General features: G+C 46.0%; 1 protein-coding gene across 2 annotated transcripts in view; it reads right to left on the bottom strand.

The window, feature by feature from the left end:
* PAN2 (poly(A) specific ribonuclease subunit PAN2) overlaps positions 1-21,339 on the bottom strand; it is a 67,108-nt gene extending 45,769 nt beyond the window's left edge. The window contains exons 1-11 of one of the 2 annotated variants that reach the window (XM_077297582.1): positions 21,211-21,339; positions 16,158-16,483; positions 15,751-15,920; positions 15,482-15,605; positions 14,161-14,238; positions 4,947-5,214; positions 4,099-4,438; positions 3,574-3,670; positions 2,840-2,950; positions 2,541-2,660; positions 1,787-1,915 (exon numbers count right to left, since the gene is read on the bottom strand). In XM_077297582.1, the coding sequence (XP_077153697.1) occupies positions 1,787-1,915; positions 2,541-2,660; positions 2,840-2,950; positions 3,574-3,670; positions 4,099-4,438; positions 4,947-5,214; positions 14,161-14,238; positions 15,482-15,605; positions 15,751-15,920; positions 16,158-16,439 (1,719 nt within the window). In that variant the 5' untranslated portion in view covers positions 16,440-16,483; positions 21,211-21,339. The other variant, XM_077297581.1, reaches the window with a different exon arrangement.
* Positions 21,340-23,371: the final 2,032 nt, after the last annotated feature.

The raw sequence follows: 23,371 nt of genomic DNA, 5'->3' as shown, positions 1-23,371 counted from the left end.
AGGCTGCTGCTTCAGCTAGGCCGAAGCCGGGGCCTAAATTAGATGCCTGAGGCCCAGAAGGGCTCCAGGCCGGCGCGAAAGTCCGGGAGGGGGTCGGATCTGAACCGGACCCCTCCGGATTTGAAGGCAGGATGGCGGTGGGGCTATAAGCGGAAGGGGGAGCCCGGAAGGGGGAGCCCGGCTGGGGTCCCCCTGAGGCAGTATAGAGCTGGTGCTGCCGCAGAGACAGGGACGCAGGGAACCCTGTGTCTGTATGTGCCATGCCTGCCTGCACTCCCCCCGGCCCCAACAGGAGCCCGCAGCTGGGCTGGGGTCCCTGGATGCAGGCGCAGTGTGCTGGCCCATTGCTGGGAGCTGTAGGATGCTGCCTGTACAGGCCTTACCTGAGGTGTCTCAACCTAATACCCCCAGAGGGGGATAGGGAGGGTGCTTTTGTCACACACCTTCAGGGGCCTTTATCCTCGCCTCGACCTCAACCCAGAAACCAAAAGGAATTGGGGAAGGAGGGGGGTCTCGACTTCGAACCAACACCCGAGAGGTTGGGGAAGGAGCAGCATGGGGAATAGCCATCTCAACTTCAACTGGGCACCCCATAATAGGGGGCCGAGGAAGGAGCCATGCCGGGAGTCTCACAGGAGACCCTCTTTTCTTCATCTGTAATCCCGTCGGAAAACGGGAAACGGAGTAAAAATCTTTAGGTGTGCCTCCTTTGCGACACTAAGCAAAAACTGGAGAAGGCTGATGCCGTCCAGGGGTGTATACTGCACAGGAGGAGCCACAGTTAATCTTTTTCAGATTATGCATAGTGTCGCCTCCTAGTGGACAGCAGCATAACACCCATGGTCCTGTGTCCCCCAATGAGGCGACAGAGTAAAAAAACAAAAAAAAAAAAAAACACAAATATCAATGACTTATGCGTCTACAAAACAGGTCAAAGTTTGGCAAATGCAAGAAAGTTTGTCAATTGGCACAACAGTTCTGCAACGTCTATATCTACACTTGCAGTGTAGCAGGCATGGTTAGCATCATTCTAACAATATACCACAGCTATGATCAAGGATCAAATGTGGCAAATAATGGAGCAAAGACTAATTGCTTGGCATAGTGTTCTGTGATTAACCACCACTCCATCAGAGCAGAGGGGCTGGGAATCAGACAGGGAGGAGAAGACCCCTTGTACAGTCCCAGTGCACCAAAATCTAATTGGCAGAAAATGGCAATAGTGATTAAAGAACAAAGCAGATTTCTTCATAAAAAGGTATCATTGCAGCAATGTCTTTACAAAATCATGCTGACAGGGTTTTTTTTTTTTTTTTTTAAATTGCTCAAGACAGCACTGATCTTTTATGGTGTCAGCACAGGCTGTGGCCTAGTAAACAGCAGCAGGAAGATTTTTGTAATGACAGCCAGAATAATTGAACTGGGGAGTTCATAGAGCTCTATGATTAAGATTTCAGCACCTGCCAAGAGTTACTGAATGCATTATTCATTTACCGATTAAAATCAGATACTGACTTGTTTAATATTTTCTGTACACAATTGTGGTTAGGAACCTGTCTGGTGAGAACACTTGAATTTATTGGAGAATTTTGACCTATACAGAAGTTATTATACAAGGGTGGTAGGTGGGGGGCAGGAAAAAAGTCAGTTCAACAGCAAGATTTTAGGATTGGGTAATGGCTGTAGGACATGAGAAAATGGATTTAATGTTTAAATCCTTCTGACTACTTCCAAGGAAATTCAACAAAATAGGCAACTAAATCCATCTGCGTAGTAACAGTCTTACTTGGCAAGGGTCTCCACGTGACAAATCCAACATGTGGAAAAGAAAGCCAAGCTCACAACTCAAGCAGAACTCCTTTTGACAGAGGTGGTTTTGGACAAGACATCTTACTGGTTCCAAGAGGTACATAACCTACGTAGAAAATAAAAATAAAGAAATGAGAGAACAGATTTCAAGTCACTTATAATGTATTACTACATCATGCATCGGCTCCCTGTGATGTGGGTTTAGGAGGAGAGCCTGCAGATGATCTATAATGCTGCCATCATCTACCTCCAACAGCAACAAGTTGAATGGAGCACCATATGCAGCTGTGCACATTGACAGCCCATGAGGCGAATGGCTTTAATTGACAATCTGTGCCAATGCAATTGCAGGGTGTGGATGGTCTGTACTCCTATACAAGCTGGCCTGTTGCTGGTGTTCAGACGCTGATCCTTCCCCATCTACAGCAGCACTCTGGCATTGCCCAAGCGATCAGACAAGTCACAGAATCAAATTTGGAAAAAAAAAAAAAAAAAAAAAACACACACACACACACACACACACCTCCTGCACCAGTCACTTACTGAACGTGTGCCATTTGTCACACTAAAGAACACCTGAGGTTAGTCAGATTTCCTGGCTTAGAGTGACTAATATATTATTAATGTATCAAGCCACAGTCTCTATGTCAGACATAATTGTTCTTTGTTCGCTTCACCATAATTTGGCTGGTCATTTACCACCACCCACACAGTACAAGCCCCCTCCTCACCTGGATCATGCTGTTGCAGTAGGCGTTAGGAATATGAGGTTCCAGGCCAGCAAATAAGGTTTTATTGTAGTGCTTAAAGTCAAAATCTTCTAAACCAAGCTTAGAATATTTTATGGTAACCTATGAAAGTTTAGAGAATTAGCTTCACACCTTTGTCACAAAGGGCAACTTACAGCACAATGCATACATAAAAAAAATAAGAAAAATCCACGCACTTGTCTGTAAATTTTTTTTTTTTTTTTTTTTTTTTTTTAAGGACATTCAGATGACAAACAATATAGTAAAAGAATCTACACAACCTTCCTATACTTTTTGAGCACCATATAGAGATGAGGTTCTTCCTCTCTTCCTATTGGAGATTCTGGAACTTGGCTAAAGTTGTCAAAATCATTTTCCAACTGATACGGCACCTAAGAGGCAACATGTGCAACATTACGGATCTTTGCAAGCTGTCCCAAAGACGTTAAAATAATGCATACTAAAACAATGTTTTAAGAAGTTACCAGACACTTAACTAGAGTGCTTCTCTGAAGAGCCTCAATTACAATGGAAATTTAGCCTAAAACCCAGCAGCTCTTGCTCCCTGCCCCTACACCCACTGGGTCAAGTGGATGGGGGGGGGGGGGGGGGTGAGTGCTGTTTGTGCTCTCAATTACTGGATCACAGCAATTGTTCAGTGTTGGGTATACATCAGTTGGGAAGGCAGATCCCAATATCCTCTCTGGCTACTATATGGGGAGTCTGGCTGGGTCCGACAGCTTGCTTCCCACTCATGTCGGGCAGAGCCAGAGACTTACCACTGAGCCTGTACACTACTGTGTGCGTGCACTTCAGAGCAGTGGTCTGTCCAAACAATGGGGTTCTTGGGAAGCAGATGCCCACTGATCAGAAGTTATTTGTAGTGAATATATTTAAGAAAAAAAAAAAAAAAAAAAAAAATCAAGAAAGTGAGAAAACTATAACTATATAGTCTGCAATGGTGAAGGTCACTAAATTCACCAAAATGTCCCCATGATGAGTCTTAAATACAGACCTGATTTCTGAGCCTTGTCCTAGGATTGGGAGAGTAGCCAATAAATCCAACTTGTTTCATGGTGCGGAGTATTTCTTGATCTACAGGAGGAGCATGACTGAAGGAAGAGGAGCTTGTGAGTACAGACTGAGGAGATGATACAACATGAACAATGAAGAGAGGATCTCATTTTCAGCCTGTTAACATTTACAAAGTGTCCAACAACTAAGCTTTAACATACACAATTGCTAGAAATATTTAACTTGTTAGAAAAGTAAAAGACAAGAATTGTGAAATATGTCACCACTATCCAAATAAACTGGATTTCCTAAGGCATGGTCCCCATTTACAGCTAGTTATATTACACCCCCCCATAGTGACCTTAGAAGGGGGTATTCCCATTTTGTACATTTATGGCATATTCTAATGACTCCGTTGTACAGTGTCAAATGTTTTCAGAAAAACAATTCTGTGGCTGATAACCAGACAGACTACATTCAAAAAAAAAAAAAAAAAAAATTATTTTTTTTAAATATGCTGAAGTACCGAGGAGCTGGTGTGGAGTTTGCAGATGGCCAATCAGAGAGCAAGGCTTCATTTATTAGAGGCACAGGGATAAGAGAAAGCGGCATGAGATCCTGATTCCAGTCCAAATGTGGCAAATTGTCCACCAAGCAGGGCAATGCAAACTCAGAGTCACGAGAGTATGTGTTAAACGTTGCTTCTGGAGTGTCTGCCCATAGGTGCACACAGCCATCAGAGTCTCCGAATGCCAAAACTTGTTTGCTAGCAGACACATCAAAAGACATAAGCTGGCTCACAGTGCCGACATGGAATATGTCCGCAGGACTAGCCAGACCAGTGGGTTCGCAGAACTGGCACTGACCTGTAAGAGGGGGAAAATGGTTACTATAACATCATGAATCTGCACAGTCAATATCCGTATACGATTTTACAATAATTTACTGATAATGGGTGTAAGAAATGTTATTTATTGGCAAGTTTGATTTCCACAACCAGAAGACACTGAGGGAGAAGGGATCAGATTCCCTGATACTGGAAACCTTACAACTTCGGAGAACCACAGCACCCGAGTTGTGTTTCCTGTATGTTAAGTTTTTTGTTTTTCTTTGTAGGCAATAACTCAGTTTTCAGACACAATGGAACATAGATCGAACAAATATAACACCCTGTGGTGGGAGGAGGTTTTTTTCCCCCACTGATGAAATCTTTGAGAACCCACAACATTAAGGGAGCAAACCACTTTGACAACATTTTTTTTTTTGGGGGGGGGGGGGGGGGGGGGAGAAGGGATGTTAAGATAAAAAGCAGTACCTTTAAGAGAAGAGGGGCAGGGGGGGGGAGAGAAGCCCCACAGAACATTATGAGCTTACCGCGCTGGGAAATAATAGCTAGCCGGGAAGTGTATGTAGGGATGAAGCGTAGAAAGAGGGGATCAACGTGAACCTGAAGAGGAGTAATCGCCCGCATCATACGCAAGTCATACACCTTCAGGAATCGGTCACAAGCGAGAACGTTCATGCGACTGGAGAATCCACATGTCACCACAAGATTTCCATGGACATCAAAGTCAGATAAACTATCAGAGTACGCATCAAACTCGTGCTCAACTTTAAATGTGCGTAGATCTCGTAATGAAAGCTGCAGGGTAAACAAGTGGATTGTTAAAAAGCAGATCAGGGTAATTGACAAAATGCTTTACAGACGCATATTGCTAAAGAGATTTCACAACACCCTACACCTCATTTTTAGCAGTCAGTTATGAGCAGTCAAGTGTTATTTTAAGACAGGGATTTATGTACTCACCGTAAAATCCTTTTCTCTGAGCAACTCACTGGGGGACACAGGATCATGCATTCAGGAGCCCTCAGCTGCTATCGAACCCAGTGTACCTAGTCCCTGAGTGGGTTTCGTCACTGTCGCAGTCCATGGCTTCACTAGCCAAAGCAAGAGTCTCTCCACGGGAACCATCGGCCAGCAGGGGCTGTTCTCAGTGAAAAACTCCTCAGGTATCTAAGAAACGGGCCCATAGCACATCTCCCAGGCCTTCTTGAACCTCGGCATCCGTGTGCTCCAGGACCAAATTAGAGTCCTTGTAAACCTTTAAAGGTCTGGTTGATGGCCTCAATGAGACTGTCCACTGTCGCCTGATAATCCAGATCAAGGGGCAAGTCAAAATTGGACTCCGTGTCCTGGTCACTGCAAACCCTGGGTGAGGGGGAATGGGAAAAGGAGCCCAAGGATGCCAATTTGTGAGAAGGCCTGGGAGGGAGGGTAGAGGAACCTGCCAAAACAGGCAGATGAGTGCCCTGACCCATGGAGGGATATTTGAGAGATTATTGCTTTGGCTAGTGAAGCCATGGACTGCGATGAAGCCCACTCAGGGGGACTAGGTACACTGGGTTCAGTAGGGGCGGAGGGCTCCTGAACGTATGATCTTGTGTCCCTCCAATGAGGCAAAGGAGAAATAAATTCTTAGCCTTGTTGATAGTGCATCCGTAAGACAGCATTACTCAGTCTTAGGGCTCTTTCACACGTCCTGGTATCTCAGATACCGGAAATACCAGTGTCTGTGCAATACGTGTGCTGCATCAGTCCCACATGTACTGGCACCTGGTAATCAGCAGTACTGTTTGCGCTGTTACGGCACTAGGTGATGAAGACCGCTAATCTCTTCTGTGATCATCGCTAGCAGGGAATAGCATTGGGAGTTGTATTCAACTAGTAACAGCGAGGGCAGGCGGCTGATGGGAATGTGAGTATTCAGCCGCCACCTGCACATAAATAAAAAAAAAAAAAAAAAAAAAATTGGGTTTCCCTGTATGTTTGATAACCAGCCAGGCAAAACAGACAACTCTCAGCTTCAGCAAGGCATGGTTATCAAGAATAAAGTGGTCCACATGTGTTAATTTATTTAAAACTAACTGCGTGGGATGCCACCCATTTCTTTTTCACAGCCAGTCTTGCTAAAGCAGCAGTATTCTCAGCCTGCAGCCTCCCAGAAAAATCGCATCTATTAGATGTGCCAATTCTGGAACTTTACCCAGCTATTCCCACTTGCCCTGTGGGTTTGATGTTACCTTTGTATTGTCCAGTGACATCAAGCTCACAGATAAGTAATGGAGGTGTTTATAGGGCTCCCATCATTACTAATCCTAATTGTATTGTAAATAAACACACAGCAAGTATAACCTCTTTCTGACCTTGTACGGGATAGTACGTCCGAGGTCCGATACCACGCTTTGATGCAGGGCTCCGGCGGTGAGCCCGCATCAAAGCCAGGACATGTCAGCTGTTTTGAACAGCTGACATGTGCCCGCAATAGCAGTGTGTGAAATCGCGATTCACCCGCCGCTATTAACTAGTTAAATGCTGCTGTCAAACGCAGACAGCGGCATTTAACCGGCGCTTCCGGGCGGCTGGAAATGAGCGCATCGCCGACCCGTCACATGATCGGGGGTCAGCGATGCTTCTGCAGAGTAACCATAGAGGTCCTTAAGACCTCTATAGTTACTGATGCCGGCTCTTTTTTTTTTTTTTTTTTAAATCACCCCCCTTCGCCCCATTCAAAATAAATCAATAAAAAAAACAAAAAAAAAAACCTACACATTTGGTATAGCCACGTTCAGAATCACCCAATCAATAAAAAGATTAACCTGATCGCTAAACGGCGCAGCGAGAAAAAAAAACTCGAGACGCCAGAATTATGTTTTTTTGGTCGCCGCGACATTGCATTAAAATGCAATAACGGGCGATCAAAAGAACGTATCTTCACCGAAATGGTATCATTAAAAACACCAGCCCGGCACGCAAAAAAGAATTATTCTTACCGTTAATTCGGTTTCTAGGAGCCTTCCACGACAGCCACCAGAAGGTTGTCTCCATACCCTAATGGGGGACAGGAAGCACGAGAGGTTAAAAGCCCCTCCCACCTCCCATTAACCAGTGACTTACAACTGAACCCACAGCACCGGTTACCTTTTAGGTTCTCAGAAAATTATCCAAGAACATCGGGAGGGAATTAATGCTGTCGTGGAAGGCTCCTAGAAACCGAATTAACGGTAAGAATAATTCTATTTTCTCTAGTAGCCTTCCACGACAGCCACCAGGAGGAATGCCAACCAATTCTGTATTTAGGGAGGGACCACAGCCTGAAGAACCTTTCGGCCAAAGGCAAGATACCGGTTGGACCAGAAGTCCAATCTGTAATGCTTAGTAAAAGTGTGCAAAGAAGACCATGTTGCTGCCCTGCAAATCTGCTCTGTTGAATCACCAGCCCTTTCAGCCCAAGAGACAGACGTAGATCTGGTGGAATGAGCTTTTAGGCCCGCAGGAATAGCAATATTCTGGGTTAGGTATGCTTCAGTAATGGCTTTTATCCAGTTGGCGATGGTACTCGTCGCTACCTTCTTGCCCTTGTTTCTGCCAGAAAGATGAACGAAGAGATTTTTGCCAATCCTGAACGATTTAGTATGTTCTAAATAGTACAACACTATATGTCGTACATCCAGAGTATGAAATCTGTGTTCTTCCGGATTTGAAGGATTGTGACAGAACGATGGGAGGACTATATCCTGTGATCGATGAAACTCTGACACTACCTTCGGGAGAAAACATGGATCAGGTCAGAACACGATGTTGTCATCTCTTATGGTAAGATGAGGCTCTCTGACTGAAAGGGCTTGTATTTCTCCCACTCGTCTTGCAGTAGAAATTGCAACCAAGAAGGCCGTTTTGCAGGAGAGAAGTTTCGAGGAACAAGATAATGGCTCAAATGGAGGAGCCGTAAGGCCCTTTAAACATAGTTCTAAGTCCCATGATGGTACAAAAATTTGTTTTCTTGGACAATGCCTTGATGCTGCGACCATAAACCTCTTTATCCAACGATGACTTGCAAGGTCTTGATCGAAGACAGAGCTCAAGGCTGACACTTGAACTTTCAAGGTACTTGGCTTCTGCCCCAACTCTAAACCTTTTTGCAAAAAATCTAATATCTGTGAGATATTAGGATGGAAAGGGTCAGGATTATGAGGATGACACCACGAGGAGAATCTATTCCAAATTCTTCCATATATGGCGTTGGTAATAGGTTTTCTAGACTTCTGTAGGGTAGAGATTACCGACTGTGAAAGGCCTTTAGCCCTTAGTACCTGGGCTTCAATAGCCAGGCTGCCAGATTGAACCTTTGTGGTTCTGGATGATAAAAGGGGCCTTGGCGGAGAAGATCTTCTGCTTGAAGAAAAACTGGACCATCCACCTTCAGTTCTTTTATGAGGTGGTACCAGCTTCTTTTCGGCCATGTCGGCGCTACTAGGATAGTTTGGACCTGATCGTCCCGGATCTTCCGGAGGGTCTTCGCCAGTAACGGTATTGGAGGGAATGCATACGCTAGATGAAACCTCCATGCGTGAGCGAAGGCGTCTACTCCTTGAGACCTGTCCTTGGGGTTCAGGGAGAAGTAGTTCTCGACCTGTGCATTCTGACTTGACGCTAGAAGGTCTATATCGGGAAGTCCCCATCTGTGGGTCAACATTCTGAAAATGTCCGCCTTCAGGCTCCATTCTCCCGGATGCAAGTCGTGACGACTTAGGAGATCTGCATGAACGTTCACTGACCCTCTGAGGTGTATTGCTGATAGTGAGGAGATGTTTCTCTGCCCAGCAAAATATTCTGTTTGATATTGCTCTCAACTGGTTGAACTTTGGACTTCCCTGGTGTTTTAGATGCGCAACAGTCGTCATATTGTCCGAATAAATTCTGACATGTTGACCTATAATGAGACTGCTGGCCGCCAGGAGGGCCCTCTCCACTGCCATCAATTCTCTGGAGTTGGAGGAACTGGAACTTTCTCTTTGATTCCAGTGACCCTGGAATGGGATCTGCGAGACAACTGCTCCCCAACCTTTTTGACTGGCATCCGTTGTCACCGTGATCAGAGGATCTTGTACCCAGTCTACTCCTTTTAGCAGGTTTGATTGGATCACCCACCAGGTTAACGAGACCTTTACCTTCCCAGGAGTGTATATTCTGTTCAGGGAATTTGGATTTCCGTTCCAGTTTCCTAAGATGTGTGCCTGCAGTACTCTTGAGTGGCTTTGAGCCCACTGGACTGATTGTATACAGGCCGTCATTGACCCCAGGAGAGACATTGCAGCCCGTAGAGTGGGAGAACGTTGTTTTTTGAGGTCTGAGACTTTGGAAATCAGGTTTATTCGGTGTTCCTCTGGTAGGAAAGATTTCTCATTCTCTGAATCCAAGAGGACCCCGAGGAATTTCCTCACCTTTGATGGTGACAGTTGAGACTTTTTTAGATTTGGTATCCAACCCAAATCCTGTAAAATGTTCAGAGTTTTGGAAATTCTCTGAGAATTTCGGCGGACGGACCAATTAATAGAAGGTCGTCCAAGTACGGCACTATAGCGGTGTCTTGGCTCCTGATATGGGCTACTGCTTCCGCCATGACTCTGGAAAACACCCTTGGGGCTGAGGAGATCCCGAACGGGAGAACATTGTATTGGAAATGTAAGATTTTTTGATTGAATTGAACTGCAAATATTAGGTATTTGCTGTGGTGAGGATGCATTGGAATATGGAAATAGGCATCCTTGAGGTCTATTGCTGCCATATATGATTGAGGAGCTATTAGAGGGATGGCTGTTTTTACTGACTCCATCTTGAACTTGCGGTAAGATATATTTGTTGAGAGCTTTCAGATTTATTATAATCCGAGATTGCCCGGAAGGCTTTTTTTTTTTTATCATGAAGATACGGGAATAAGTGCCCTTTTCCCTTGCTCGTTCACAGGGACCGGGGAGATAGCTCTCGAGTCTAGCAAGTCCTGAATTCCAGCCATCAGCTTCTGGGTCTCCCGAGATGACGGGGAGGTGACTCTTACGATCCTGGGGGGAGGTGCATCGAACTCTATCAGAAGCCCCTGTTGTATAACACTGACCACCCAGGGACTGTTGGAGATATTCTGCCAACTGTGAGCGAAGTTCGAAAGCCTCCCCCCCACCGGATCGGAGTCATTGTTTTTCTTGTTGAGTTTGCTGGGGAATAAGGATGTTTTTAGGCTTCCCCTTAGCATAACTCCACCTCCCGGTTTTTCCTTTCCCTTTTCCCTGGGAGGGCTGGGACTGGGAGGCTCGAAAAAGACGCTTCCTGGGAGGCCTCTGTTCAGGAAGAGTTTTCTTTCTGTCTGTGGCTTTCTCTAAGATGTTGTCTAATGAGGGCCCAAACACATAGTCACCCTTAAAGGGAATGGAACATAGTTTTATTTGGAAGTGACGTCTCCGCTCCACATTTTTAACCAGAGAGCTCTTCTGGCTGAATTTGTCTGGACCAAGGACCTGGCTGCCACCCGGATAGATTCCAGTGAGGCGTCTGCGAGGAACCCAGTCGCTCTGTGTAAAATAGGCAGGGAGTCCAGAACTTCTTCTCTCGGAGTACCCTGAGAGATGTGGTTTTCTAGCTCTTCTATCCAGCGGAAGAGGGAGCGGGCCACACAGGTGGATGCAATGTTGAATCTGAGGGCTGAGGTAGACGTCTCCCAGGATTTTTTGAGAAGGCTCTCAATCTTTCTATCTAAGGGGTCCTTTAACTGGGAGGAATCCTCGAACGGCAAAGCCGTTTTTTTAGCCACTCTAGCCACCTGAACATCAATTTTTGGGATGTTCCATTTTATTGCGTCCTCATCAAGAGGAAACCGATGTTTAAAGTCTGGAGGAGTAGTCAGACGCTTCTCCGGCAATTCCCATTCATTATTAATCATGTCTATTATGCTTTTATGGACGGGAAACCCAGGTTGTTTTTCAGTATGTATACCGAAAAGTTCGTCCTGTATAGACTGAGGAACTGACACCTCTTTTAGCCCCATGGTGTTCCTCACTGCAGATACCAATTCCTCAATGTATTCAGAGGAAAAAAGATATTTCCTAATTTCCGAAGATTTATGGGGTAACACATCCTCCCATTTGACAGAAGAGGACGTATAAGATCCCTCAGACTGACTCAGAATACTCCTGGATTTTTCTCTTTTTGGGGAGAGATGGACCAGGTGAGGATGGTGGCGGCGGTGGAGGTGGGCGAGCGTGGCCAGAGAGGTCTGAACCTCCTGCCTAACCAAGGAGCGGATTTCCTCAATTAATGAAGGATGTTCCGCCCGGACAATTTTATCCGTACAAGGTTGGCACAACTTTTTCTCCCAATCTAGTGGCATTTTCACATTACAGGTAGCACATTTGCGTTTGGTAATGTTTTTAGGGCCAGACTTGACTGCCTGCAAAGAGAGAGGAAGCGGTGTAAGAAGGTGTATAAGGCAGTACCTTAGAATGGGACCCATCTCTGCCACACTTACTAGGGCTTGAGGAGCGCTGGGCTCTGCAGCTGCAGGGCAAGACGAATCCATGCTTACAGCAGGCTTACCTGAGACGTCTTCGCAGCCTATATAGAAAATAAGCCTGCACCAGCGCGAGGCAATTCGCCGCCCCTCCCCAGGCAGGCGTGCGAGGATGCAGCGTGCCTCACACGCCGTTCGGTGATCCATAGCGCTGGTCTGTCGCTCCTGTGCTGGAGCGCCGACCCGGAAGTGGAGGATCACCTGACTTCCGGGTCGCCGAACAGCGTGCGTCAGGAGGGGGAGACGCCGGAGAGCTCAGGGAGGCCTCCGGGATGGGCTCACCGGCCAGCTTTGTCCCCGCAAGAGGACGCAGGAGGACCGGGAACGCGGTCCCAGAATCCAGGGGAGACGGGAGGCACAGCGCAGGAGGAAGCCCCGAGGGACCCGACCATTAGTGCCCGGCAGAATAGAAATACAGGTACACTGCTCAGAGCCGCCGCTGCAGCGCATCAGAAACCTCTCCATGCCCCATGGGGGACAGGAAAGACACTGGCTAATGAGAGGGGCTTTTAACCTCTCGTGCTTCCTGTCCCCCATTAGGGTATGGAGACAACCTCCTGGTGGCTGTCGTGGAAGGCTACTAGAGAAATAAGCCCTCACCCGACCCCCAGATCATGAAAAATGGAGACGCTACAGGTATCGGAAAATGGCGCTTTTTTTTAGCCACTTAGATAAAAAAAAAAAAAAAAAAAAAATAACCTAGACATGTTAGGTGTCTATGAACTCGTACTGACCTGGAGAATCATAATTGCAGGTCAGTTTTAGCATTTAAATGATCCTAGCAAAAAAGCCAAGCAAAAAAAGTGTGGGATTGCACTATTTTTTTGCAATTTCACCACACTTGAAATCAGGAAAAAAATTCCTAGTACACGACATGGTAAAACCAATGATGTCGTTCAAAAGTACAACTCATCCCCCAAAAAAATAAGCCCTCACATGGCCATATTAACAAGGGAAAAAAAAAAAAAAAAAAAAAAAAAATTATGGCTCTGGGAAGGAGGGGAGCAAAAAACGAACACGGAAAATCCCAAGGTCATGAAGGGGATAAAGTCTTATTTGAAACACTTTTCCTTTTTTTAAATTTAAAAACCAAACAGTTATACTCACCCAATGCTCATTCCATTGAAGCCCTCATCTCCTGTAATAAAAATATCCCTCACCAGTCACTGCCACACCATAATCCAGGTCTGGGGATAAATAGTTTTAAAACTGGACGGTATCAAGATGTGGCCGTCCAGACTGAACCAATGAGGAGTGAGCTGCTCTGAGCACAGCAACAGTGACCTCATTGAGGTTACTGCGAGTCACAAGCTGCGTTCCCAACCGGGCTGAACGGCTGTGACCTCAGCACTGAGAAATTTCTCACGATGATCTGCGATGAACGCGCTGACTTTTCGGCAGGGTGTTGAAGTTACTGCAGTTCAGTCTTGCTGGGAATGCAGCCTCACTGACACGCAGTAATCTTGATGAGGTCACCACTGCTGCACTCCCAGCAGCTCATTCCTCAATAGTTCTCAGAATGGAGAGCTGCATCTTAGCACTGCCCAGGTTGAAAACCAGTGTCTGGAGATAAATGAGTATGATGCGGGACAGAACTATGGACAGGTGAGTGATATTGTTTGTTTGTTTTTATTTCAGGAGATGAGGGCTTCAATGGAATGGGCCCTATACTCACCAACTGTAAATTTTTTAAATAAAAAGTAAATGTGTTTTGTTTTGATTTCAAGTAGACTTTATACTTGCTGTGTGTTTACTTACAATACTATATGATTAGTAATAGTAATTAGTATGATTAACTATAGGATTAGTAATAGATAAGAGTCTTAGAGACTTCTATCCATTACCAGTCTGTGGTCTTGATGTCACTGGACAATACAAAGGTGACAACACCACAGGGGAAAAATGCCAGAATTTGCACATCTAATAGGCAAGCATTTACAGGGTAGCTGAGAATACCAGCTCCCTGCTTTATCAAGGCTGGTTGTCAATTTGTTAGCAAATTTAAAATACGACAATAGGAATATGGATAAACTTGAAATTCTGGGAATATGCTTTCTATCCACTGAAAATTATGAAGGTCTGTAAGAAAATTTACAATTCTGGCACATGCACCAGGCAGAATATTTTACAACAGGGTGTAGTTTAGATCAAATTAATAGATTTATAAGTTAGAGCAATATATAACATACCTTTCCAGATGTATGTCCACAGAAAAAGAAACGGTTTGATTGTCGCATCACTGTAATACCAGGTACTTCAACAGTATACTAAGAGGGTAAACAAGTAATCAAAGTTTAGTAATTATACCCCAACCTTTCGTCACACATTTATCGCCTTATCCAGTGGCTAGATCTAGTAGGAGAACCCCTTTAACTGTATTACTACTGCTTGCAATTAGATATTCTACAGCCTAAAGAACAGGAGACAATTCATTAAGACTGGTGCTGTTCATGCCAGTCTTGATACGGAGATGTGCTGGAGTCAGATGTTACTGACCCATACAAAAAAAAAAAAAAAAAAAAAGGCATCTTCAGAATTCAGGAGCATCAGAAGACTGGTGTGCACTTTGCCACAATGAACATCGCCACAGCTCAGTTTTGCCAACTTTGTCAGATGGGCAAAAACGGAGCGAGAAAGACAAAAGTGATAAAATTTTTAGAACAGACTTGGGTTGCAGAAAAGTTCAAATTGTCAAAGCTTTATGTAATATTACTGATGTTGCAGCAAAGTATGTGAAACTGCAACGGCCCAATTTAAGAACCAAGTTTAATTCCTGTAGGAGCCCTCATATGCAGCCATTTTCCCAGTAGGGACTGGGGCATAAACTAGAGAAGCCAACTGCATTACCATCTTAGGCTACTTTCATATTTGCGGTTAAGTCCGCAGCATATCATCCGCAACTGCTAACGCATGCAAAAGTCTGTTAACTCAGCGTTTTCTCCGCATCAGCTCACGCATGATAGTTAAAAAAAAAAAAAAAAGCGTTTGCGCATGCGTTTGATATTTCCAGGAGGGTGTGTCTTTAATGGGCATGCGCAGTCCGAAGTACGCAAGCGCATCAAACGCATGTGTACGCAAAGACATGTGTACACATGCGTTCCCATAGATAGTAATGCGTTTTTTTGCTGCATTCCTAGCTCTAACAATCACATACGTTTCTAGGCGGCAAATTGACACCTCTAAAATTACTACATGTTGCGTTTACCGCGCCAAACCACAGACAAAACGACGCATGCGTCGTCAAAACGCAACCGATCGCAGAAACCTGTGTCCCTAATGTTAAATATAGGAATACACAACGCATGCGGAGATTTGCGGAAGAAACGCTGCAGACACAACCGCAAATGTGAAACCGGCCTTACATGGAGCTTCCCCCAAGGCTTCCATGTCCACCAGTCACAAACTACCATAGGTTTCACAGTTGTAGCTTACTGAATCCCGGAAGATGAGCAATAGGGTGAAGCATGTTTGGGTTCACATGAAAGGTAATTTAAAAGGCAAGTCCATTACCTTTTGTGTTTCCTGCACAGTGTTCAGATCCATCTGAATGACATGGTTCTGCATACCTCCCATGAGTAGAGTGTTGTTGTCGTCTGTGAGCAAGAGACTGTGGTTATCTATACTCTCATCCATCCTAGAAGCCAGAATGAGGATCAATAAGTTAATACTGTACGCAAGTACTGATAAGTATGGCAATAAAGAATAGCTGAAGAACCCATTATTAATCTCTGAAAATATTGGTACAGTTATCCTTTTAAATGAAACAGCCAAGAACTCACAGGTAGTCAAAGATGGCAAGTCCACCACGCGTCATGCATTTCAAGTTGTTTTTTGTGAGGAAAAGAACGCCAGTGTCCACACTTTGGATCTGTCGGATATCATTGCTACCATGAACTTGAAAAGATGAATATCTCTCGAGGGCTGGACTGAAGAAGGATGTGGCATGACCCTACACAAGGAGGGCAGAATACACAGCTGATTATAACTGAGACAACCTGATCGATTTAGCCCTGTGCCTTCATGCCTAATAGTATGTGCCAAGCAATACTTTAATGGGGGGGGGGGGGGGGGGAATTGTAAATTGTAAATGTGGCAAGTAGTAGGTCTGCACTTTGCCTTTACAAAATTGGCCATTTGATATTGGTAGTTTTCTGCTTAATAAACTGATTTAGTAGACATTACTTACTCCATGGTTTCCAACCCAGAGCATCTCTTCTTGAACATCAAAGTGGACAGCTGACACAGGCACGCCAACCTCCGAGACAGTCGTGTGCAGCTCTGAGTACATCCCTTCCATGATCCGCACAGTCTCTGGGACGGGGATCCCTTCCAGACCAACACGCTCATGGTTTAACTCTACAGGCTGCAGAAGACCAGGGTTCAAGTGCGGATCAAGAACTGGATCCAAGGGAGCATGTAAGGCAGGCGGGTACTCTGCCAAAGCTGGGTCTAGCCCATCGAAATTCATGACGACTGGTAAATAGGGATTATGTAAAACTGGAGGTGGTAAAACTGGAATAAAAAGGGAAAAAAAAAAAAAAAAAGTGTAAACCATTAAAGAAGTATCTTTTCACCTTACAATGTTATCTAAAAAGGTATCCGTACTGCTAAAACAGACACGAGTCAATGCATGCTGCTGTACAATGTACACTTTCAGAAGCACCACCAACTGCCAAAGGGAGAAAGCACCAGAAGTAAAAGGATATAATATACATATACCCCCTTTATTTATGCCATATTCACTAAAAGAGGGTTGTCCCACAAAGTACCGTATATACTCGAGTATAAGCCAACCCCCTATTTTGCCACAAAAAAAAAAAAAAAAAAACTGGGAAAACTAATGACTCGAGTATAAGTCTAGGGTGGAAAATGCAGCAGCTACCGGTAAATATCAAAAATAAAAATAGATACCAATAAAAGTAAAATTGAGATATCAGTAGATTAAGCGTTTTTGAATATCCATATTGAATCAGGAGCCCCATATAATGCTCCATACTGTTCATGATGGGCCCCATAAGATGCTCCATATTAAAATATGCCCCATATAATGCTGCACAAAAGGTTAATGGCTCCATAAGATGCTCCATAGACACATTTGTCCCATATAATGCTCCACAAATGCTGATTATGGCCCCATAAGATGCTCCATAGAGATATTTGCCTCAATGCTGCACATGGCCCCATACAGGCATTTGCCCCATATGCTGTTGCTGCGATAAAAAAAAAAGGCTGAAATTCTCAGCTTATACTCAAGTATATATGGCACATCTAAGAATAAGTTCTTCAACTGGATTGGGAGGGGCTTCCTCCCCCATCCAGGAGATTTGGTATGAACCTACAGCCATAACACAGTAGGGGCACATACCGTATATTAGTATTATCCCAGCAGAGGAGCATTTTGGAACATCCAATTATGGAACTTATTTTAAAGGGAACCCGTCAGCAGGATTGTGCACAGTAACCTACAGACAGTGTCAGGTCAGCGCCGTTATACTGATTAAAAAGATACCTGGGTGATTGTTTAATCATGTTTTCAGTTAATGAAATTCTTGAGCTTTGGGCGGCCTGTGGGGGTGCTTTGGCTTATTGTCGTCTTTGTGGGCTTAAATGACAGGTCACTGAACCTTCTGTCACCTGCCTCTTATGATTTATACTGCGCTTGACCAGTTAATATTGTGGTCTTCACACATTTAAAAAAAAATAAAAAAAAAATTATATATTACCTACAGCAAAATGCTGCCATTTTTTCTGGAGCCATTTTTTCCCTCAAACAAAATGGCTCCAGTACAGCAGCATTCATCTGTGATGCTCTTCATTGGCTTGTGCCGATTAATCGATGGACAGCACTTGTCAATAGATGCTACTGTGCAGCCAATGGCATTTTTGCGGTCATTAGAATTTTTTTATGTTTGTTAAGACCACAATTTTAACTGCTCAAGCGCAGTATTTAAAATAGGAGGCAGATCACTGAAGATCTAGTGACCTGTCATTTAAGCCCATACAGATGAATATTTAAGAGCACCACATGAAGACCCCCACAGGCCGTCCTAGAGCACGGGCATATCATTAACTCAAAACTGAAAATAAAGATTACATAACCACAAGACAGATTTCATTACCCAGGTATTTTAATCAGTATAACGGCGCTGACCTGACACTGTAGGTTACGGTGCACAATCCTGCTGACAGGTTTGTTTTAGTCCAAGGTCTACTAATTAAGGGAGCAACCCCTTAAGGTAAAGAAAAAAAAATAAAAAAATAAAAAACACTTGAACATCATTATGAGAGTACGCTTGTGTGCTAACCGAGTGGCTTCGTCATGCTCAAATATGTTAAGAGTTGTCACGGCTGTACGTCTCACGGTTGTTAGACACCTGAAACACATGCAGGGATGGCCTGTTAGGCAATCTTCACATTGGTTGCAGCTAACAGCCACGAGACATGCAGCATATTCAGCAGTGTGCTGAAGTCGCTCAGTAAGCACCAGAGCATGCTCAGATAACACCATCTCCAACCACATTCGCTCATCACCGATTAAGACTAAAGGCCCCGTCTCACTAAGCGATTTACCAACGATCACGACCAGCGATATGACCTGGCCGTGATCGTTGGTAAGTCGCTGTGTGGTCGCTGGGGAGCTGTCACACAGACCGCTCTCCCCAGCGACCAACGATCAGGGGAACGACTTCGGCATCGTTGAAACTGTCTTCAACGATGCCGAAGTCCCCCTGCAGCACCCGGGTAACCAGGGTAAACATCGGGTTAAGGTACCTTCACACGAAGCGACGCTGCAGCGATAGCGACAACGATGTCGATCGCTGCAGCGTCGCTGTTTGGTCGCTGGAGAGCTGTCACACAGACCGCTCTCCAGCGATCAACGATGCCGAGGTCCCCTGGTAACCAGGGTAAACATCGGGTAACTAAGCGCAGGGCCGCGCTTAGTAACCCGATGTTTACCCTGGTTACCAGCGTAAAATCTAAAAAAAACAAACAGCACATACTTACATTCACGTCCCCCTGCGTCCACTTCCTGACTGACTGAGCGCCGTACAGTGAGAGCAGAGCGGTGACGTCACCGCTGTGCTGCTTTCACTTTCACTTTGCGGCGCTGAGTCAGAGGAGGAAGCAGACTGCAGGGGACGCAATGTGAGTATGTGCTGTTTGTTTTTTTTACATTTTACGCTAGTAACCAGGGTAAACATCGGGTAACTAAGCGCGGCCCTGCGCTTAGTAACCCGATGTTTACCCTGGTTACCAGTGTAAAATATCGCTGGTATCGTTGCTTTTGCTTTCAAACACAACGATACACAGCGATCGGACGACCAAATAAAGTTCTGGACTTTATTCAGCGACCAGCGACATCACAGCAGGATCCTGATCGCTGCTGCGTGTCAAACGAAACGATATCGCTAGCGAGGACGCTGCAACGTCACGGATTGCTAGCGATATCGTTATGTCGTTTCGTGTGAAGGTACCTTTACTAAGCGCAGGGCCGCGCTTAGTAACCCGATGTTTACCCTGGTTACCAAAAAAAACAAACACTACATACTCGCCTTTCGGTGTCCAGGTCCCTTGCCGTCTGCTTCCTGGTCTGACTGAGCCGCCGTACACTGAGAGCAGAGCGCAGCGGTGACGTCACTGCTGCGCTCTCACTTCTCACTGTACGGCCGGGAGTCAGTGAGAGCAGGAAGCAGACGGCAAGGGACACCGAAAGGCGAGTATGTAGTGTTTGTTTTTTTTGGTAACCAGGGTAAACATCGGGTTACTAAGCGCGGCCCTGCGCTTAGTAACCCGATGTTTACCCTGGTTACCAGTGAAGACATCGCTGGATCGGTGTCACACACACCGATTCAGCGATGTCAGCGGGGCCTCAACGACCAAAAAAAGGTCCAGGCCATTCTGACACGACCAGCGATCTCGCAGCAGGGGCCTGATCGCTGGTACGTGTCACACATAGCGAGATCGCTATGGAGGTCGCTGTTGCGTCACAAAACTTGTGACTCAGCAGCGATCTCGCTAGCGATCTCGCTATGTGAGACGGGGCCTTTAAACTCACACAGTAGTGAGTATTTATATACAAGATGAACGAACAATGTACAGCTGTTATATAATATATATCCGTGAAATTGCAGCATGTGAACACTGTGCACCAATTGTGATGAAACCTGCACAGAAAAAAAAAAGCTAGAATAAGAGACAGAAGCAATAAATGATTGGAGCAGATCCCAAGTGCTGAGCAGGGGCCATACAGTGACACTGGAGCCAGGTGTGTGCACTGGACTGTGTAGCAAGAGTAGTGGTAGTGTACACGTGCACGGCCCACACAGCTGTGAATGCAGCAGCACACCCCATAGTGTACACGTGCACGGCCCACACAGCTGTGAATGCAGCAGCACACCCCATAGTGTACACGTGCACGGCCCACACAGCTGTGAATGCAGCAGCACACCCCATAGTGTACACGTGCACGGCCCACACAGCTGTGAATGCAGCAGCACACCCCATAGTGTACACGTGCACGGCCCACACAGCTGTGAATGCAGCAGCACACCCCATAGTGTACACGTGCACGGCCCACACAGCTGTGAATGCAGCAGCACACCCCATAGTGTACACGTGCACGGCCCACACAGCTGTGAATGCAGCAGCACACCCCATAGTGTACACGTGCACGGCACACACAGCTGTGAATGCAGCAGCACACCCCATAGTGTACACGTGCACAGTACACACAGCTGTGAATGCAGCAGCACACCCCATAGTGTACACGTGCACAGTACGCACAGCTGTGAATGCAGCAGCACACCCCATAGTGTATACGTGCACAGTACACACAGCTGTGAATGAAGCAGCACACCCCATAGTGTATACGTGCACAGTACACACAGCTGTGAATGCAGCAGCACACCCCAGCAGGCTGCACAGCCTCACCACGTGTACCACCAGCTCCTCCCCCCCACTGCAGGACACACTGCCGGCACCAGCGTCTGCAGACACCAGTCCTGCCCAATGCAACAAACACAGACACCAAGAGTGGCCCGAAGGTGAAGCCGTGCAGCCCACTGGCGACCAGTTACACACGGCCGTCTGTGGACACGCAGGAGGCGCCACTGCTTCATAACAATACTGAAGAGCATATACATTGGACAGGGATGTACAGCAGCTCCCCCTCCGTCCATGGCCCCACGGCGCACAGCGTGGGCTCCAAATGCCTGCGGGGAAACATTGTCCATCATTACCTGCTTCAGGACACCATCTTTTGTATGTGGCCACCCGCGCCACAGCCTATCCCCGCCTACAAGCTTGGCTGGACTGGCAGCACAGTGCACCAATCAGAGCGGACTGCTAAAATAGCTGAACCAATAGAATCTCTAGAAGAGCTTGGATCCCAGAGACTGCTTGTTGACGGAAACAGCGGCGGAGAGCGAGCAGAGGCTGCAGGACGGAAAGAAAAGGGAGTCAAACTTAATGCAGCAAGGAGAGTTCGCGTAAGGGCTCATTTCCACATGCGAGACATACGTCCGTGTCTCGCAGGTTGAGGCTATGTGCACACGTAGCGGTTTTTACCGCGGAACCGCAGCGTTTCTGCAGCTGTGGGTCCGCAGCAGTTTCCATTGCGTTTACAGTTACATGTAAACCTATGGAAACTGCAATCCGCTGTGCACATGCTGCGGGAAAAACCGCGCAGAAACGCATCGGTTTACATTCCGCAGCATGTCACTTCTTTGTGCAGAATCGTGGCGATTCTGCACACATAGGAAAGCATTGGGGTATGTGCACACGTTGCGGATTCTGCTGCGGATTTTTCCGCAGCGGATTTGGAAAATCCGCAGTGCAAAACCACTGCGGTTTTCACTGCAGATTTTATCGCGGTTTCTTCTGCGGATTCCTCTGCAGGTTTTCAACTGCACTTTCCTATTGGTGCATGTTGAAAACCGCTGCGGAATCCGCAGAAAGAATTGACATGCTGCGGAAAATAATCCGCTGCGTTTCCGCGCAGCATGTGCACAGCGGTTTTTTTCCCATAGGTTTACATGGTACTGTAAACTTTGGGAAAACTGCTGCGGATCTGCAGCGTCAAATCTGCTGCGGATCCGCAGCGTGTGCACATACTTGATCCGCTTACTTCCCGCATGGGGCTGTGCCCACGATGCGGGAAGTAAGCGGATAATGTGCAGATGGTACCCGGGGTGGAGGAAACTCCTCCAGGCCCTGGGAACCATATTTGTGTAAAAAAAAAAGAAATAAAATAAAAAAATAATGATATACTCACCTCTCAGCGCTGCACACGGCCGTCCGGTCTCAGGGTTGCTGTGCGAGCAGGGCCTGCGATGACGTCGCGGTCACATGACCGTTACGCCACAAAGGTCCTTCTCGCACAACATCTTTGGAACCGGACCGCCGCGTGCAGCACCAAGGAGATCGGGACGTCAGAGGGTGAGTATAACCATTTTTTTTATTTTTAACATTACTATTGATGCTGCATATTGCTGCATATGCAGCATCAATAGTATAGGAGTAAACCCGCAGCGGAAACCGCAAGACAAACCGTGATAAATCTGCAGGGATAACCGCAGCGGTTTTGCCCTGCAGATTTATCAAATCCGCTGCGGGAGAACCCGCAGAGGACCCCGCAAAGTGTGCACATAGCCTGAAACCGTCTTCTGGCGCCGGCACTTGGGAGCGGAGCGTGCAGCTCCATGTGTTGCTGTGCGGCTGCACGCTCCGCTCCCAAGTGCCAGCGCCAGAAGAGGGTTTTAACCTGCAAGACACGGACGTATGTCTCGCATGTGGAAATAAGCCCCATGGTTAATTCACGTAGAAGTTAATGTGAACATGCTGCAATATACTGTCTGTAACATTTATGAACTATATGTTCAGAACAATGAAATAACAATGAACAAGGTGTTCATTGTTATTTCATTGTTACATGTGTTTTACCAAAGTCTGGATTACACACAGCAAGTATATTACCACAAATAATGGGAGGGTAGTGTGAAATCCCACCATATCGTCGATGAGCGTCATCACTTGCGGTAAAATCCGGAACCGAAGCCCTGCACGGTTTTGTTCTGGAATGGTCATGGTTGGGATACATCGCTACTTAACCCCTTCACGCCGCCAATTTCCGTCTTTCTGTTTTTTCCTTCCCTTCTTCCCAGAGTCATACTTTTTTGAATTTTTCTGTCCCCATACCAGTGTGACGGCTTCTTTGTTGTGGGACGAGTTCTATTTTTGAATGACACCATTCAATTTATTATGTGCAGCCCTGGAAAGCAGGAGGGAAAAAAGTGCAATTCCTTTATAGTTATTTTTGCTTGTTTTTTATTTACCATGTTCACTATATGGTGAAACTGACCTGCTATTATGATTCTCCACATCAGTGCGAGTACGCAGATA

The sequence above is a fragment of the Ranitomeya variabilis genome, chromosome 3 (genome assembly GCF_051348905.1).
Source record: "Ranitomeya variabilis isolate aRanVar5 chromosome 3, aRanVar5.hap1, whole genome shotgun sequence".
Taxonomy (NCBI): Eukaryota; Metazoa; Chordata; class Amphibia; order Anura; family Dendrobatidae; genus Ranitomeya; species Ranitomeya variabilis.
This window is presented reverse-complemented; position numbering and strand designations above follow the sequence as displayed.